The following is a 14858-nucleotide window of genomic DNA, read 5'->3' on the forward strand; positions in this document are numbered from 1 at the left end:
GTGTGTTTGGAGGGCCATTCTCTTTCAAACCATCAAAATCATACTCTACCTATTTTTGGTCTCCCTGAAGCTGGTGCTCATGGACCAGGGTAGACTGCTGTCTGGCAAGCTCTAGGCATCTGCCTGTCTGTGTCTCCAGTTTCTCTCTCTCTCTCTCTCTCTCTCTCTCTCTCTCTCTCTCTCTCTCTCTCTCTCTCTCTCTCTCTCTCTCGTTGCCTTTCTTTCCTATCCATTTAGCACACAATTTTGCTAAGAGGTCCAATTTATCTGCTTGTTTTTCTTGTTTATGCTTTTGCATATAGTAGCTAAGATACCACTTCCTGGTCTAAAAAGGTCACAGAGATACCTGTTTTGAGTCTTAGCTCGTACGTTTAGCCTTTTTGGTGTATTTTGAGTTCATTTTGGTGTCTGGTTTGAGGTGTGGGACATAGTCACAGCACCATTTGCTAAAGGAAGTCTGGTCTGTTTTCCCTCTGAGGACTGGTCCAGGTTGCCTTGCTGAAAATCAGTCCATTGTATGTTCAGACACTGTTAGCTGTCCTCGGTTCTCTGTGTCCTCACTTACACTGGTTCCACAGTCCCCAACACTGTAGGGTTGAGACGTACATTAAGTTTGTTCTTACTCGAGATTTATTTTGGCTACTATAGGTCCTCACATACCTGTATGAATGATCAGATCTCTGCTAATTTGAATGGAATGGCTCTCACGTGTAGATCATCCTGGGAATTCACCGCCATTTCAAGCAATGTTAGCCCTTCCACCAAGAGAACACGGGGCGTTTTTCAGTTGGTTTGGTCTTCGGCACTGTCTTTGGTTTTAGGGTACATGTCTTGTCATTTGTTAAATGTATTATCACCGTTGCTGCTTCCTTGTGTTTTTGAGACAGTGTTTCCCAGGTTAGTCCCAAACTCAGTATGTAGACCAGGCTGGCCTTGCATGACCCTCCGATCCTGTCTGTTCTGTGGGTTGGGATTGCAGAGTTTGCCTCTATGCTCCTGTGGTGATTTTCCTCTTCGGTTGCATTGTACTTTATAGCTTTTAGTACCTTTCAACCTGTATCATGAGCTGTATAAGACAGTAAGATTTAAGAGGGGACAAGATTGCTCAGTAGGAAAAACACTGGCCACACAAGCAGGCTGATAGCCTGAGCTTGATCCGCAGATCCCACAGTGGAAAGAGTAAACCAGCTCCTAAGGTTGTCTTTTGACCTTCACATGCACATGGTGGCATGCACTCCTGTACTTTTACACACACACACACACACACACACACACACACACGCACGCACGCACGCACGCACGCATGCACACACTTTATTTTTAATTTTTGTAATTAAAAAATTATATTATGTGTGTGAGTGTTTTCCTCAGGTATGCCTGGGCATGCTTGGTGCCCGGGGTGGCCAGAAGAGGGCATTGCCTTGATGTCCCGGAAGTGACATCACAGATGATTGTGAGATGGTTGTGAAGCACCACGTGGGTGCTGAGAATCAAACCTGGGTCTTCTGGAAGAGCAGGCAGTGCTTGTCACCACTGAACCATCTCTCTAGGCCCTCACATACCAGAGGGAGGGAGAGAGAGTGAGAGAGAGAATGAGAATCGAGGAAGTTTCTGTTCTGCCTGGCCCCTCAGGTTTATATTAATTACAAACTGTATGGCCTATGGCTCAGGCTCATTATTAACTAGCTATTAACCAGTGGCTTCCTGGCTGTACGTGTTCTCTCACATCTTGCTTTTCCTGGTGGCGGCTCGCAGTGTCTCCTCCGACCCCACCTTTCTCCTTCCTGTATCTCTGCTTGGATTTCCTGCCTGGCTCTCTTCTGCCTTGCCATAGGCCAAAGCAGCTTCTTTAGTAACCAATGGTAGCAACACATATTCACAGCGCACAGAAAGACATCCCACAGCAGGAAGTGGGAAGGGCAGGGGAGAAAGAGAGAAAGAAAACAAGCTAGGAGTCACAGCCCACACCTTTAATCCCAGCACTCGGGAGGCAGAGGCAGGGGGATCTCTGTGAGCTTAGTACCAGCCTGGTCTGCGGAGTGAGATCCAGGACAGGCTCCAAAGCTACACAGAGAAACCCTGTCTCGAAAAAGCAAACCAAACAAAATCTTAGCGGGTGTGTAGCTCAGTGATAGAGTGCTTGTTCAGGAGCCCAGGTCCTGCATTTTGTCCCCAGCACCACAAAGAAAGAAAGTTAGCATTTGGTAGACTAAGGCAGGAGGAGCACCTTGAGTCTGAGGTCAGCCTGGACTGCAGAGTGAATTCCAGGCCAGCTTCTGCTAGAAACAAACATACGTACATATATACATATATACATGCATGCATGCGTACATACATATACACACTTGGAAGGCAGGGGCAGGCAGATCTTCGTGAGTTCCAGGCCAGCCTGGTCTACATAGAGAGTTCCAGGCCAGCTAGGGCTACATGGTGAGACCCTGTCTAAAAACAGGAACAGAACCAAAAACACAAACCAAAACAACAACAACAACAAAAGGCGAGGCGTGCTCTCATGGGTGTGACGTGTGTTGGTGCCTTTTCCTCTGTAGGCACCGTTGGAATTCAGTTAAGCCGTGTCTCCTAGAGCAACACTTGTCAGATTCCAGTTAGGTAAAGATCGGGATTCTGTGTGCTATTTGCTGGGCTAATATTGCCAATGCCGCAATAACTTGAGGTTATTAGACCTGCTGCTCTGTGGTCCTCAGAGAGGACATTCAGGGGCCTGGAATTGCCGTGTTCTTTGTTTGGGCATGGTGAGACTTTAACTTGATAGTGTGTGTGTGTATGTGTGTGTGTGTGTGTGTTTGTTTCTATGTGTGTCTGTGAGTGTATATCTGTGTGTGTGTGTGTGTGTGTGTGTGTGTGTGTGTGTGTGTGTTCCCCTGTCCACCTCTGCATATAGATGGATGTCAGAAGACAACTCGGAGAGTTACTTCTGTCCCCCCATTACGTGGGACCCCGGGGTTGGAACTCAGGTCATCTAGCTTCTCGTAGGTGCCTTTACCCGCTGAGACAACTTCCCGGCTCCCAGATGACGCTTTTAAAGCCAGTCGGTTCTCCAGGCTTGTTTTCAGTTCAGAACTTTAAGATCTGAATCAGAGACGCCAGGCCCTCTTGCAATTAAAGACAGAATTGTGGAATTGTGTTTGATAAAATGCCTTTGTTGGTCCTGGGCCCCCGAGATAAGACCCGTGACAGTTGGATCTGCTGCTGTCTGTGTGGCACCTCGGTCACTCTGCATGAAGAGCAGCCGCGCTCTTCCTGTCCTGCAGCCTCACGCCGAGTCGCTGCACGCCGAGGTTCACCATAGCCGCAGTCTGCTCAAGAAAAGTTGTGTAGCTCAAGTTAATCAGATTAGGTCTGTGAATGATATTGGTGTCCCTTTGTCTTTTTTTTTTTTCTTTTGGTTTTTCGAGACAGGGTTTCTCTGTGTAGCTTTGCGCCTTTCCTGGAACTCACTTGGTAGCCCAGGCTGGCCTTGAACTCAGAGATCCACCTGCCTCTGCCTCCCGAGTGCTGGGATTAAAGGCGTGCGCCACCACCGCCCGGCTTGTCCCTTTCTCTTTAAAGACATTAAATGTGATGTCAGAAAGATCATGTGCCGGGTGTGATAGTACACGCCCATCATCAGTCATCAGGAGAGGAAGGCCAGCAGTGAGTGCTCTTAGGTTTTGGTCAACTTGACACAAGCGAGAGGCACTTGGGAAGAGGGGCTGTCATTGAGAAAGTACGTTCACAAGGCTGGCTTGTGGGCAAGTCTGTCAGGCATTTTCTTAATTAATGATTGATGGGGGAGGGTACAACTTGTGTGGGTGGTACCACCCCTGGGCTGGTGGTCCTGGGTTCTATAAGAAAACAGGCTGAGCAAGCCATCCGGAGCAAGCCAGTAAGCAGCTCCCATTGATTTCTTCTGCTTCAGTTTCTGTCTCTAGCTTCCTGTCCTGACTTGCCTCATGATGCATCATCACCTGAGGTGTGGATGAAATGGGCCCTTTCTTCTTAAGTTGCCCTCACAGCAGTAGAAAAGTAACTAAGGCAGTGAGTTCAAGGCCAGCTTCTGTTACCTGGCTAGAACGCCTGGAAAATCAAAACGGAACTCCGCGGAGAACCTTGCTGCTTCGGTTTTGCCTGTGGGCTCCGGCCCTGCTTCTCAGTGGCCAAGGTCGTTCCTCAGTCACTGTCCTGCTCACTGAGGAGCACCTGCCTCCCTCCTAATCAATGCTGGTCCAGTGGATGGAAAGCCTCTTTGCTCTCAGGCTGGAGAATTGATTATGGCTCTAATTCCTCGTGGGTGGCACTCTCCACCACCATCTTAACATGAGGCTCCCCAGGAACAAGGCGCTTCAATTCCATTCCAGTGTCTGAGGTTGCCGCTTTTAAACACACAAAGTGTGTGGAGGGCGCTGGACGCTAGTTACCTTCCGGAAGGGAGGGGTTTCCAGCAGCACGCGGGTCTAGACTCTGTAAAGCCCAGGTTGACATATCCTGCCTCAGTGTCTGGTATCACAAGTATGTTTCCCCCCTCCCAAAATGACTTGGCTTAGAGTATTCATACAAGACAAAGGGGGTGGTAAGGATTATGAGTCTGATCCCTGTATACACAGAGGAGGGTCTGAGACCCTTCAGCACTGGGCCCACACAGTTAGTTTGTTTTGAGACAGTTCTCTCAGATCCCATGCTGCCCGTGGACTATAGCCCAGGATGACCTTTCTGATCCCTTTGCCTTCCTCTGCTGAGTGCTGCTGGGTTCCAGCATCCACCTCCACTCGAGGGCTTATGCTGTCCTCAGGCTCAGGGTTTCCTGTGTGCTCAGCACTCCCAGCTCCCTGCCTGGGCTGTAAAAAATGTCTCAGTGTTTCATTTGCTTGCTTGTTTTCAATTACTCATTTCCTGCCTCAGGTTCTAATTTCTAAGCATAGTTCCTCAATTCTAATCTTTCAGTTGGTTTATTATTTGTGTTATTCAATTGGAAGTTCTGCTGCTGGTTTCTCTCTCTCTCTCTCTCTCTCTCTCTCTCTCTCTCTCTCTCTCTCTCTCGTTTGTTTTTTTGAGATAGAGTCTCACTGTGTAGTCATTGCTGGCCTGGAACTCACTCTGTAGCCCAGGTTGGCCTCAAACTCACAGAAATCCACTTGCCTCTGCTACTCGAGGGCTGGGATTAAGCGTGCACCACCATACCCACCTCCATTTATATTTTATTTTAATTAAGGAATTTTGAGATCGGCCCCTGGCTAGCTTAGAACTCTCCATCTTTCTGCCTCAGCCTCCCGAGTGCTGAGATTTCAGGCGTATTTGACTGCCATTCACACCTTAGCTGCCATTTTTATAGTCATTCACTTTTAATGTTACTTAATATTTTAAAGAAAATTAATTTGTATCTGTGTGAGTGTATGCACATGTGTGCTTTTAGGCACGTCTGCACAAAGGCCAGAAAAGGGTGTTGGGTGTCTTCTTCCATTATTCGCTGTGTATTCCTTTGAGGCAGGGTCTGTCCTGAACCTAGGGTTGGGTTTTCTCTGCTAGGCTGGAAGGCAGCAAGCTGCAGAAGACCTTTGTTCTCAGAGGTGGTGCTCCAGGTGTTTGTAAGGACACCTGCTTGTTATGTGGGTGTTGGGATCCTAACGGTGCTCCATGATTGTACAGGAAGTGCGTTCAAGCCCTGAGCCAACTCTCCAGCCGCTGCTCACGGTGGTTAGTTATTTATTTTAAGACAGCTCTCACTGAGGAGTACTTGTTCACCTTGAACTTACTATCTCATCCAGGTGGACTTTGAATTGGTGATCCTCCTGCCTCAGCCTCCAGAGTGCCGGGATCACGAGTGTGTACCACCATGTCCGGTTCTGCCATGTTAAGATTGGTATTTATCTTTTTCTGGGCAGCCCCGAGAACTTAGTTTTAGGGTTGGGATTGCAATGAAAAGTTGAATGTGGAGTTCGAACGTGATCCGTGTGAAGAAATGATCAAATGAAATACTGATCTGACCTGTCGGTTCATTCTGCTTTAGTATCCCAAGAGGCACCCTGAGTTGTAACGATGGATTCTTTGGATTTCGTTTGTGTAGAGGAAACAGAGGAAGAAACGGAGATGACCGTGGAGGCTGACCTCACTGAGAAGCAGAAGCATCAGTTGAAGCATAGGGAGCTCTTTCTGTCTCGCCAGTATGAGTCCCTGCCCGCCACACACATCAGGTGAGACCGACCGTTCGGAAGTTGCCCTAACGTGCCCGGAAACACTGTGACCAAAGCCTTCTTGGAAGCCCCTCAAACTCTCCTCAAGATCTGGCTCAGCTTAGTTGGCAGCCTGCAAACGTCATACTAGGATTTGATCTTGGAATTGATAGTGTGTATTATTAGTGTACAGAAGTCCTGAGCGGGTTCCACAGCGATGAGGCGACTTTTCGTCGCCTCATCCATTCCTAACAATTTACCTGAGTGTCTGTTAGCATCACACACAATGTCTAGCAGATACTCTTGGGGAAATGCTGGGCGTCTTCAGATTCCTGCAATCGATACAGTGGTGAGATTGAATGCAAGGGAATGAACACAGGGTTTAGTTTGCAGACCCATGATGCTAGCCCTTGTAGGATATATGGCTTTTTATTTTCTTGTGAGTATCTCTGGGATGAAAACCTTGTTCTTTATGACCCTGTTACTGGCATCAGCTCTGTGCATTTACTCAGTTTAAAGCTTTAACAGACGTGTTTTTGTTAGAAATTGAAGCCGGGCATGCGCCAGGCAAGTGATCCGCCGCTTGCCGAGCTGGGCTCACAATCTTTGCTGTGTGCCACTGGTGGGATCCAGCCCTTGCTTTGTGATCTGGAGGAATGTGCCGGGGCGGTGTTCCTTTTTGATTTACTAATAGGAATTCATGATAGACTCAGAGCTGGGTGTGGTGGCACACACCTTTAATCCCAGCACTTGGGAGGCAGAGGCAGGCGGATCTCTGTGAGTTCGCGGCCAGCCTGGTCTACACAGTAAGTTCTAGGACAGCCAGGGCTACATAGAGAGACGTTGTCTACAGAAAAGAAGAAATAATAATAGTAAAAAAAGATAGATGCCATTGAGCTGTTTTTTCAGTGTAGTCTGCAGTAAGTACATCTTAGCAATATAATAAAATGTTTGAACTCCAGGGGCCAGTGGCTTCTGGGGCTGGGGCTGTAGCTCGGTTGGTAGACTAGACTGTGCCTAGCATGCAGTAAACCCTGGGTTTGATCCCTAGCACTGTGGAGGTAGGAGCAGGAGAATCAGAAGTTCAGGGTGATCCTTGGCTACATAGGGAACCAAGGCCAGCCTGGGCTACATGAGACCCTCAACAAGAAGACAAAAGAAGGCTGGTGAGATGACGTGGGTAAAGGCATATGCTGTCAAGCTTGTCAACCCGGGCTTCAGTCCCTGGAACCCACATGGTGGGAGGAAGAGAATCAATTCCTACAAGTTGTCCTCTGACCTCCCTACATGTACCATAGCGTGCACATGATACCCCCTGTCCTTACAAATAAAAAATAAATACACGTGATAATAATAGTACCATTAAATTAAAATACAAAACAAAAGACAAGTAGATTGTGACTCTTGGGATCAGTAAAACGTTAGGGTTGGCATGGTTCCTCACCTTCATCAGTTTGGGAGACCTCAGGCAGAGGGAGCTGGGGAACTCCGGTTGTGTGCAGAGGTCAGCTGGAGTCCAGAGCGATGGCTGTAGAAGGAGCTGGTATTGCTGTCACCTTCAACCAGTCCCTCAGTTGAGTTCAGAGTCTATTTATTTATTTATTTTTCTTTTTAATTCAGCTCCTTGCTGGTCATGACAGTAACAACCAATTCAAAAGAAAAGTAGTAGCTGTTGTATAATTACCGCGGGGGTGGGGGTTGGGGGGGGTGGGGTGGGGGGGGCCATCTCAGTCTGCCTTTCTGCTGTCAGGCTTACCGTCTTTTCTAAAGCTCTGACCTGGTCCTCCCGCCTACCTATAGCAGCTCGAGGGGCCTTTTTTCATGACTGGGCACAGGACAGCTTTCAGAATAGCAAGTGGATGATGAAGGTACTGGGAATCCATTATTTGCCAATGGTTCCGTAAAAGTTGAGCGTCCTGTTTCAGTTCTGTCTAGGAGTTCATGTGCACTCTGTGACTTAAGTTCTCTGCTAGAGAATATGACCAGGCCGGGTAATCTGAAAGTCTTTTCACTAGTCAGGCTAGTTCCAGAAACAAAACTAGGTGTGCATGGTAATAATTTTGTCCAAAGAATAGAACACGAAAACATATTGGGAGATTATTATATTTCAGTTTTTATTAGCACATATTAATTCCACATAATCATGGTTTTCATTATGATATTGTTATACATTATTTTTTACCTGTGCATATTTTTTTGAGAATAAGTCTCTTATAGCCCAAGCTGGTCTTTAGATTACCATGTAGCTGAGGCTAGCCTTCAAGTCCTAACCCTCCTGCCTCTACCCTCCAGGTAGGGGAATTACAGGCATGCATCACTATGCCCAGCTGGCATTTTCTTAAAGATGTACATAACTAATACATACTAAAAAGCCGTAGGCAACAATTATTTAACTGGAAGAGGCTGGAATATAAAGATTCATTTTGAGCCCGAGAATTGGTGGGGCCAGTCATAGGTTCTTGCTAGAACACGAGTCTGACAAATGGTTTAACGAATGTATCCAAAACACGCAAGTGTATTTTTAATTTCCCCTTCTGATAGCTTGGAATCTGTTTACCAGCGATGCTGGTTTTCTTTTAACAGATTGCTTGGAATGGAAAAAACGGTGTTTTTCATCTTCCATAAGGCCCGAGAGAGTGTATTGGAATATAATTACCGAGACACTTACGCAAGGGCCTTACCTAGTGACGATGCTTTGAACTGTGTTGAAGAGACTTCTCTGCCTTTCTCTCTCTGTGTTTTCCGGGCTGAGAGGGAGGAGGGCGCAGAGCCACACTTTTCTCCTCTGTGGCTCCCTTTGCGAACGTCTCTGGCAAGGCACGGAGCCTGGCTAAGCAGCCCACACGCTGATGGAGAACAAGGGCTCGGTAGAGTGGTCTTGACATTTAGCTGGTGTTAAGTCCTGCCCTCTCAGCTCCGGCGTTAAAAGGAGAAAATTGCCGAAGCCCCGTTGTTCTTTGGCAGCAATAGGGGTAATTTGGTGAATATTGACTTTTTGTTCTCAGAGACAGCATCAGGTGCCCAGAATTTCCTCCCTCCTGAATGGAAGGGGGGTGGGGGGGGGAGCCTGACTTCGGTATTCTTGAGCCCTCTGGAGTAGTGAACTTCAGTTGTTCACTTGCTGCAAGCCTCCCGGTGTGGCTCAGAAGCCATGCTTTGTTCCCTCTGCCTCCACCGGGAATGAGAGAGACAGTGAGACCTGGGCTTAGTCTGAGCCCAGGAGGATGGGGCATGAGCGGCGAGCATCTGTGTCCCGTGCATTTTCAGGGGCGCAGGAGCAGGACAGAGGCAGGACCCTTCACTCAGATGCTGTGGCCTGGGTCCTTTAATAATAGATTGTATGTTGCATGTATTATAAAGCACAAAGATTTATTGTTATGCCAACAGTTATTGGTTATTTATTTTACTACATTGAGTCTTTTTTTTTTTTTTTTAAATGTATACGTCTAAAGGTTTTCCTACATGTAGCAAATGCTGGATGCTCTTTAAGTGAACATCTTGTGATTGATGGGCCGTCCTTCTTCATTCGTCTATAGTGGACAGAAAATTTCTAAGTTTGGGGAAGGCAGTGCAGTTACAGTTGGAGGAGGCTGAAGCGCCCATCGATGCTTACCTCATTTCTCAACGTAGCCTTCTCTCTGCTCTGTGGTATCGGGGCTCCTAGCATCCGTTTTACAAATGGCCTGGCCTAATATGTGGTTCCTGTTCTAACAGCCATTGCGCTTTTTATGGTAGGGCTGCTTTTCACGTGTTTAATCCTCACAGCGACTCTATAAGTAGATCTGTTATTAGCCCTGTTTACAGATGAGGGGCCAAAGCACAAAACAGTCGAGTACTTGCCTGAGTCTCCCACTTCATAAATTGCACGTTTAGATATTGTCTGCAGATATGCAGCATTAATGACTCACACACAGCTAGTGCTAGAGAAATATCAGACAGGCACAATGAAAGCCCCGAAGTCACTGGTTGAGTAGGTAGGCTTTTTGAATGTCAACCTCACATAATTCTTATATAGATTCAAGTCAGTTGGGTAGGTCTAAAATTAAAGCTATTTCAGCCCATACGTTGTATTATTATTCCGAAAGATCATGTTACAGTGCCAGCTGCATGGAGAAACCCGGAACTCACCCTCCCAGCCTGGTTTGTGGATGTGTCTGTCCTTTCTGTGCCCGGCCTGAGCTTCTCCACATCTCAGATGCACTAAAGCCTGGCTTCCTAACAGCTGCTAATTAGAGGGCCGGTACATGTAACGATTCCGTCTCTTCCCTGCCTGTGGCACAACTAGTCGTAATTAAAAGGAACTAATTCTTTCCATCTCTGAGATCTGGACCACAGCCTTTGAAATTAGGCTTCCGTGTGCCTTAAAAAACGTGCCTTAGATTCCTGGTGGTGGTTGGTCCCAGTAGGTCCTCCTGTAACAGGTTTTGGACCCGAATATCCGCTCTCCAAGCGTCTCCTTGCAAAGCGTGAACGTTCACGGAGACATCCATTATAGCCGTGCTTGTGGACCTCGCCCTAGTTTTAGGACCCAGTCTTCCTCATGGTTTAACTCTGGCTGTGCTGGACATCACTGTAGCAGGAATCTTAACAGTTCTTATTAATAAAATCAAACCTGAGGCCAGGTATTCGGGTGAACACTGGAAGATCAGAGAGACAGAACAGGCCACAGCTTCCTCGCCTCTCCAGTTCCTCAGCTGATCCTGTTTCCTCAGACTGATGCCTCTGTGTCCTCATATCCAAATGAATCTCAGCTGAACTGCTGCTTGAAAGCCTGAAAGCTTAACCAGGCCAAATGCTTCTTGTTTCTGGTCCTCACGCCTTATATACCTTTCTGCTTTCTGCCATCACTCCCTGGAATTAAAGGCATGTGTCACCATGCCTGGCCGTTTCTAATTTGGCCTTGAACTCAGAGATCCAGACAGATTTCTGCCTCTGGAATGCTAGGATTAAAGGTGTGAGTGCCACCATTTTCTAGCCTCTGTATCTAGTGGCTGTTCTGTCTCTGACCCCAGATAAGTTTATTAGGGTGCACAATATTTTGGGGAACACAATACCACCACACATCACACTCATTGTCGTCAATGGTGTCATGCCCCCCCCCCCCAGCTCCAGTACTGGGATTGAATCCAGGGTCCTGAGTACCTTCAGCCCAACCATGCTTTTTGTTTTTATTACTATTATTTTTTTTTAAAATCGTTTTTGAGTTTTGTTTGCTTCAGGACATTTTTACTCCGTAGAGCCGGCTGGCCTGGAACTCTGTCAAGCCTCCTCTCAGTTTCCCGAGTGCTGGGACAACTGTCATGACCACCCACCTGTGTGCCCCTTGTGGGTTATTATTATTAAAATTTTTTTTTTACATCTATCTATTGTGTGTCTGGGCCTGTGGGCTTGTGCATGTCGGTGTGTCTGTATGGAGGTGACTTTTGGGAGTCAGTCACTCATCTTTCCATATGGGGGTCCTGGGGCTCGAACTCAGGTTGTCCCCCTTCGCGGGTGACAGCTGCCTTTACCTGCTGAGCCACGCTGCTTTCTCAGAGGGACCAGAGAGAAACTCCTTCCAGCCTAGGTTTGGTGAGAGCAGCAGGGTGCGTTGTGAAGCCCCAGGTGTTGCGTCTCTGGGGCTCCTCTGAAGTTGCCAGGTTAGCGCGCCAGCATGCCGACACCACCTACCATCCCTGTCACCGTCGCCCTGCAGAAGAATGGCTACGGCCACCGTCTGCGGAAACCGCCTTTGTCTAAGGATGCCATGTGGCAACTCCAAATGAGGAGTCGCCTGTCTTAATTCAGTTTTGAGAGTCTCTTGAACAGCTGTTAAAATCTTGCACCTTATGTAAAATTTGCCTAAATAGTTCTGTTCAGTCTGCGTCTTAAGACGCGAGATCTCGGAGGTCAGCGGCTCGGTGCCTCTCTCTCCCCTCTGTGGAGAACGGTACACAAGGGCCATTCAGAACTGGAAACTTCCACAGAGCCAGCTTCCATTTTTATTCTTAAAGGAAATAAAAGTCATTAGCAGATAATAATCTCTTCTCAGTTACAGTTGACCTCACATAGAATTTGAGATTAAGAATGACAATTAGGGTAGAATTTTATTTAAATCTCATTAGAATGAGAATCAAAGATGGGTGTATGACAGACAGGCTGCTCGGGACTTTGGGGAGAAATGACTGGAGTCAGTATCAGACTTGCACATGGATCACCAGGCGGAGGATTGGGGGTTCTCTCTTGATATAGACTGTTGCCAAACAGAACCCCCTTGTGAGTGGTCTGCCACAGCCATCATGGGAGAAATGAAGGTGTGTCAGCCCGAACAGAGGTCTTTGTGGGAGAGATGACTGTAGGTTCTTTTTTTTTTTTTTTTGGTTTTCCGAGACAGGGTTTCTCTGTGTAGCTTTGCGCCTTTCCTGGAGCTCACTTGGTAGCCCAGGCTGGCCTCGAACTCACAGAGATCGCCTGCCTCTGGCTCCCGAGTGCTGGGATTAAAGGTGTGTGCCGCCACCACTGCTTTCTCCTTTTGTTTTTCATAAAGAGTTCTCTAAAGAAACAGGAAGTATACATAAGTTCACTTCTGCTTACTGAGTGTGATTTTTGTCTTGAGAGAAATAGTCCTGGAATGGTTTGACTTATGAGCTAACCCAGCTGTTTCATGGAACACGGTGTTTATGTGATGTTACCATTGAAAGATAAAGCCTCGCTGTTTAGCTGTGTTTGGCTGACTTGAAAATGAAGCTTATCTGTTACACGCACGGCTGGTTGTCCGTGGTTTACCAAGGCGCATATCAAACCCGCACATACGATAATGTATACTTTTTGTAGATCAGTTATTCTCAGTGAAGGGGGAATATTTGTCTCTTAAGTTAGAAATTGAATATATTTGCAAAAATATCAAGCACTATTACTTTTTCTTTGGGGGACTGTCGTCTATGGCTGGCATTTAGCCTTGGCTGGCATAGTACTCACTTTGTAGCCTAGCCTAGGCCTCCAACTCAAGTAATTCTCCTGCCTCAGATTCTCAAGTGCTGGAATTACAGATGTGTGCCACCCCACCTTGCAAAGTAATACTTTTCAAAAATATATTGAAAAATATACTTGTCAGAAGTTCCCCTGTGTTCCGCCCAGCCCGCAGCAGCTTATAAAATAATTACTTAGAGGCTTGATATTAATTACAGACTGTTTGGCCTATGGCTCAGGCTTCTTGCTAGCTAGTGCTTTTATTTTAAGTTAACCCATTTCTATTCATCTGTGTATTGTCACCTGGACGTGGCATTACTGGTCTGCTGGCATCTTGTTCTTTGATCAACTGGATGGCGTCTTCCCTGACTCCACCCTTCTCTCTGTCTCTTTGCTTGGATTTCCCACCTGGCTATAACCTGTCTTGCCATAGGCCAGAGCAGCTTCTTTATTAACCAATGGTAGCAATACATATTCACGGCATACACTCATGTATTTTTCTCAGTTTTAGTTCCAACATGGTAAGTTTTTGACAGAGATAACTTACATGAGCAGAAGGTCTTTGCATTGTTAATAATTTTTAGGGCTGTAAACTGAAATGTAAGCTCAACAAGTTGGAGAGCCATTATTGACACTTGAGAAATGATGAAACAATAGAATTTGTGTTGCTTATATTAGATATTGAGATAATTGTAAAAATTATAATAATTAAGATAAGGGAGTCTGCTCATCTGCTTTTGTAAGTTTGGCACCAACTAGAGTCATCTGGGAAGAGGGAAATTCAGTTCAGGAATTGCCTCTGTCAGATTGGCCTGGGGGCATGTCCGTGGGGTGTCTTCTTGATTCATGATTGATGTGGGAGGGCCTATCCTGCTGTGGGCGGTACCATTCCTGGGCAGGTGGTCCTGCATGGTGTAAGAAATGCAGCTGAGCAAGCCGGTAGGCAGTGCTCTTCCGTGGTCTCTGCTTCTGTTCTTGCCTCCAGGTTCCTGCCTTGAGTTCCTTGCTTCTGTCTATGATGGACTATAAATTGTAAGATGAAATAAACCCTTTCCTCCCCAACTTGCTTTTTGGTTGTGATATTTATCATAGCAACAGAAAACAAACAAGGTCAGAATCATAGTCAGCAGATTGAAAAGCAGATCAACAGAACAAAATAAAATACCTAAGTCAGGGGCGTTGTCACCTGTGATTCCAGCACTTGGATAGCTTTTGGGGGTGGGGCAAGGATTGCAAGTTCGAGGTGAGCCTGAGTTATGTAGTAAGACCTGTTTTTAAAAAAACAAAAATAAAAGAGCTGGAACAAACTCACATATACAGTGCAGTTTGATTTCCGGTACAAGTGGCATGGGCCATAGACTGGGATGGGATTGCCAAGGCCATTGGTGGTCATGGGGGAAAGGAGCATTTCTCCTTTCTCGCTTTCCTTGATATTTTTGTTCTCCTTTCTCACTTTCCTTGATATTTTTGAGGTAGATGGGTGAAGTATCGAGGACTATGGGGGTCCAGCCCCTCAATAGTCCCCTCCCAGGGTCCGGGAAGAATCTACAACCAGCTGATAATTAATCTTTGATGAGAAGAAATGAATCTATGTACACGAAACTCCTTAGTCCATATACTTTATTATTCTGTGACAGTTATAAGCTTATATTCTGCTCTCATATTTAGGTCATCTTTAGCCTGATTTCTCTCTACACTTGTCTGCGATCCCCTCTAAGTTCTATCTTAATTCCTTCATCTAGT

At 46.5% G+C, this 14858-nt stretch overlaps 1 protein-coding gene across 11 annotated transcripts in view; it reads left to right on the top strand.

Moving 5' to 3' along the window:
• Mta3 (metastasis associated 1 family member 3) overlaps positions 1-14858 on the top strand; it is a 140639-nt gene that overhangs the window by 34670 nt on the left and 91111 nt on the right. For all 11 annotated transcript variants that reach the window (XM_076558782.1, XM_076558775.1, XM_076558777.1 and 8 more), the window contains one exon: positions 6062-6188. In XM_076558782.1, the coding sequence (XP_076414897.1) occupies positions 6062-6188 (127 nt within the window). The remainder of the gene's footprint in view (positions 1-6061; positions 6189-14858) is intronic.

The sequence above is a fragment of the Peromyscus maniculatus genome, chromosome 22, assembly GCF_049852395.1.
Source record: "Peromyscus maniculatus bairdii isolate BWxNUB_F1_BW_parent chromosome 22, HU_Pman_BW_mat_3.1, whole genome shotgun sequence".
In the NCBI taxonomy this organism is placed as follows: Eukaryota; Metazoa; Chordata; class Mammalia; order Rodentia; family Cricetidae; genus Peromyscus; species Peromyscus maniculatus.